The 3,227-nt window shown below is 40.0% G+C and overlaps 1 protein-coding gene across 1 annotated transcript; it reads right to left on the bottom strand.

Annotated features, from left to right (window-relative positions):
• Positions 1 to 493: 493 nt before the first annotated feature.
• LOC110697478 lies at positions 494 to 3,227 on the bottom strand. Its single transcript, XM_021874851.1, has 7 exons — positions 3,192 to 3,227; positions 2,992 to 3,104; positions 2,776 to 2,899; positions 2,386 to 2,685; positions 2,164 to 2,280; positions 693 to 846; positions 494 to 636 (listed from the first exon to the last, which is right to left on the bottom strand). Exons 1-7 carry the CDS (start codon positions 3,225 to 3,227, stop codon positions 494 to 496), a joined length of 987 nt encoding a protein of 328 aa, XP_021730543.1.

The raw sequence follows: 3,227 nt of genomic DNA, 5'->3' as shown, positions 1-3,227 counted from the left end.
ACGGAATATTCCATCGGAAGTTAAGCTCCTTCCGACGGATAATTCCGTAGGTGGAAGGCAACTTTCTTACGGAAAATTCCGTCACAACCTTCCTACGGACATATTTCCGTCGCAAACTACCAACGGAAAATTCAGTCAGAAGGTTATACCCATTGCGATGGATTTTAATTCCGTAGGAACTTTGCGACGGAAATAACGACGGAACTACTTCGAGTTTGACTATTTTCCTACGGCACATTGCTACCCTTTGATACCTGTACTTCCTGCTTCTTATATTAACGACAGAATAAAATTAATGGTTTTTGTGTAAAAATAATTATATATATATACTAATTCCAATCAGTACAACCAAGTAATGTAATCCAAAATTAGTACTAATAAACACTACGTTAATTAAAGCTAAGCAACTGCGGGAGTGCCTTGGCCTGCTCCACCACTACCCGGGTCGTCGTCCTTGGGATATCGAAATGGAGGTCGCACGGTGGAACAAGGGTCATTGTGGTAACGACTCATCATCCTCTCTTCCAACCTCTTCTCCATTTCTTCCATTTGGGCTCTTACTAAGGCTTGAACTCAGGCTCGCATCTCGAGTTCCATTTCTTCCCGAAGAGCCTGCATCCTGGTTTCCATCTGATCCTGCATTTAAGAAACAAGGGAGGGCGTGTACTGCATGGAAGATGTGGAAAGTAGACCCATCTGGCTGCCATAGTAAAGGTCAGCACTTCCTCCAAGTCCCTTCACACGTCCTTTTTTGTTCCGACCACCCACTGTCTCCCAATACAGCTCATTCGGACTCTTCTGAGTCCTTTGAGTGCTAGCCTCCTCAACCCTCTTTTGGTAGGCCTCCTACAAGATAAACATATGAAAAGGAACAAACGAGTTAGTAAGTTATATAAATAAGCTTTGGGTACCATATTCATGAAAAAATAAACCAAGTAACATGACATAGGTGACTTCTACTTAGCCCAATTACTTCATTTCTTAGGAAATGAGCTCTTTTTTTTATCTCATTCCATATCAATTAAACATAGTTTTAGGTATAAAGTGCTTGAAATGACAAAAAAAAAAACAAAGTAACAAAGTTTTAGTACAATATTCATGAAAAACGCACCAAGTATAGCCTAAGTGACTTATATGTTGCCCATTTTCTCTATTTCTTAGCTAATGTTCTCAGTTCTGATCCAAACATGTCAAATGTACATAGTTTTAGGTGTCTAGGGCTTGAAATGCCAAAAAAACAACACATTAAGTTTTGGGAGCCATATTTATGAAAAACGCACCAAGTATGGCCTAAGTGACGTCTATGTTGCCCATTTTCTCTATTTCTTAGCTAATGTTCTCATTTTTGATCCAAAAATGTCAAATGTACATAGTTTTAGGTGTCTAGGGCTTGAAATGCCAAAAAAAACAACACATTAAGTTTTGGGAGCCTTAATGATGAAAAACGCACCCAGTATGGCCTAAGTGACGTCTATGTTGCCCATTCTAAATATTTCTTAGCTAATGTTCTCATTTCTTATCCAAAAATGTCAAATTTACATAGTTTAAGGGGTACATGCCTTGAAATCCCAAAAAACAACAAGTCCCTAAGGTTTGGGACGCATTTGGAGCCAAATTGAACCAACTATTGCCTATATGACCTATTTTTTGCCCATTTTCTTCATTTTCGACCAAATGAACTATTTCTTTCTCTAAACATGTCAATTATAGGTAATATAAGGGGTACATGCCTTGAAATCACAAAAACCAACAAGTCCCTAAGGTTTGGGACTCATTTGGAGCGAAATTGAACCAACTATGGCCTATATGACCTATTCTTTGTCCAATTTCTTCATTTTTGACCAAATGAACTATTTCTTTCTCTAAACATGTAAATTATGGTTATTTTAAGGCGTACATGCCTTGAAATCACAAAAAACAACAAGTCCCTAAGGTTTAAGATGCATTTGGAGCGAAATTGAACCAACTATGGCCTAGATGACCTATTCTTTGCCCATTTTCTTCATTTTCGACCAAATGAACTATTTCTTTCTCTAAACATGTCAATTATGGTTATTTTAAGGGTTTCATGCCTTGAAATCACAAAAAACAACAAGTCCCTAAGTTTTCAGTACCATATTTATAAATAATGAACCAATGAACTAAGTTTAGGGAATTTGTTACCGCAATTTCCTGAGCTGTGGGGTTTACTGCCACTGTGCCTTTCCCAGTCAGCTCCTTGAAGTGTGTCTTCAAAAACAGCTTAGGAGCTGTTGGCAGCTGGCCCTTGTTCTTCGCCACCTTTGATACAAAAAAATAAGAATAAACGTTAAACATGTCACACCCTTGTTACATTGAAATACACAAAAATGCCTTCTAATATAAGATCTTTTTAAATAAACTTACCATCCTTTTCGCATGTTGGACAGCTGACAACGAACCCGGAAAGTGGGTCCCTCGGACGGGATTTTCCATAGATCTGCCCCTTCTGTTCTTCTTGTTTTGCGCCGACCTCTCCTTGGAAGTTGGATCCGATGTAACAATGTCCATCATCTCATTGTGGATCTCCTCACTCAGCCAACTTCGCTTGGCGCCATTCATCTTGTGCGTGATGGTGTGGAACATGTCACGCAGGAGTGTTGCTACCCTCCTCCGAAATGTGAGCTTCATTAGCTCGTTCATCTGGGGTGCCCATCTGAATTGTGCCTACAAATGATAAAATACAGAAGTTATACACAAAACTAAATCAATACAATATCTAAAACATGTATTAACCAAGACCCATAAATATCATACGTTGAACAAGTTCCACCAGTGTTCCTTCGTAGCTGCAGGAACTTCTCCAAAGTTCCTCCAAGGGGCTTGGTAGTATCTAGTAATCGTACCGGATACCGCACTCCGAACCTTAGGATCATCAAACCTATAACAAACGGGAAACAACAATGTTAAACAAGTTCGAAAATAGTATTATAAGCCTTGTATCTTATCATCCATATCATGATATGTACGTACCACAGCGTAGTAGGGTCCAAAAACGGGAGCTGTGACTCATCTTGTGACTCGTCCTGTGACTCATCCCGTGGCCCATCTTCTGGAGGAGTGGATGGGCCCGTTTGATCCTCACCCTAATCGTGTGCCTCCGAATCGAACATCTCCTTATCCTAGTCGTCGTTGAAAAGGGCGCGGGCGGTCATTTTCTCTTTCCCCTTTACTTTCTTTGACGATTGCCCACTAATTCCACCCGCCAT

Source organism: Chenopodium quinoa, unplaced genomic scaffold (genome assembly GCF_001683475.1).
Source record: "Chenopodium quinoa cultivar QQ74 unplaced genomic scaffold, ASM168347v1, whole genome shotgun sequence".
In the NCBI taxonomy this organism is placed as follows: Eukaryota; Viridiplantae; Streptophyta; class Magnoliopsida; order Caryophyllales; family Amaranthaceae; genus Chenopodium; species Chenopodium quinoa.
Note: the sequence above shows the minus strand (reverse complement) of the source record. Positions and strands in the feature narration are given on the sequence as shown.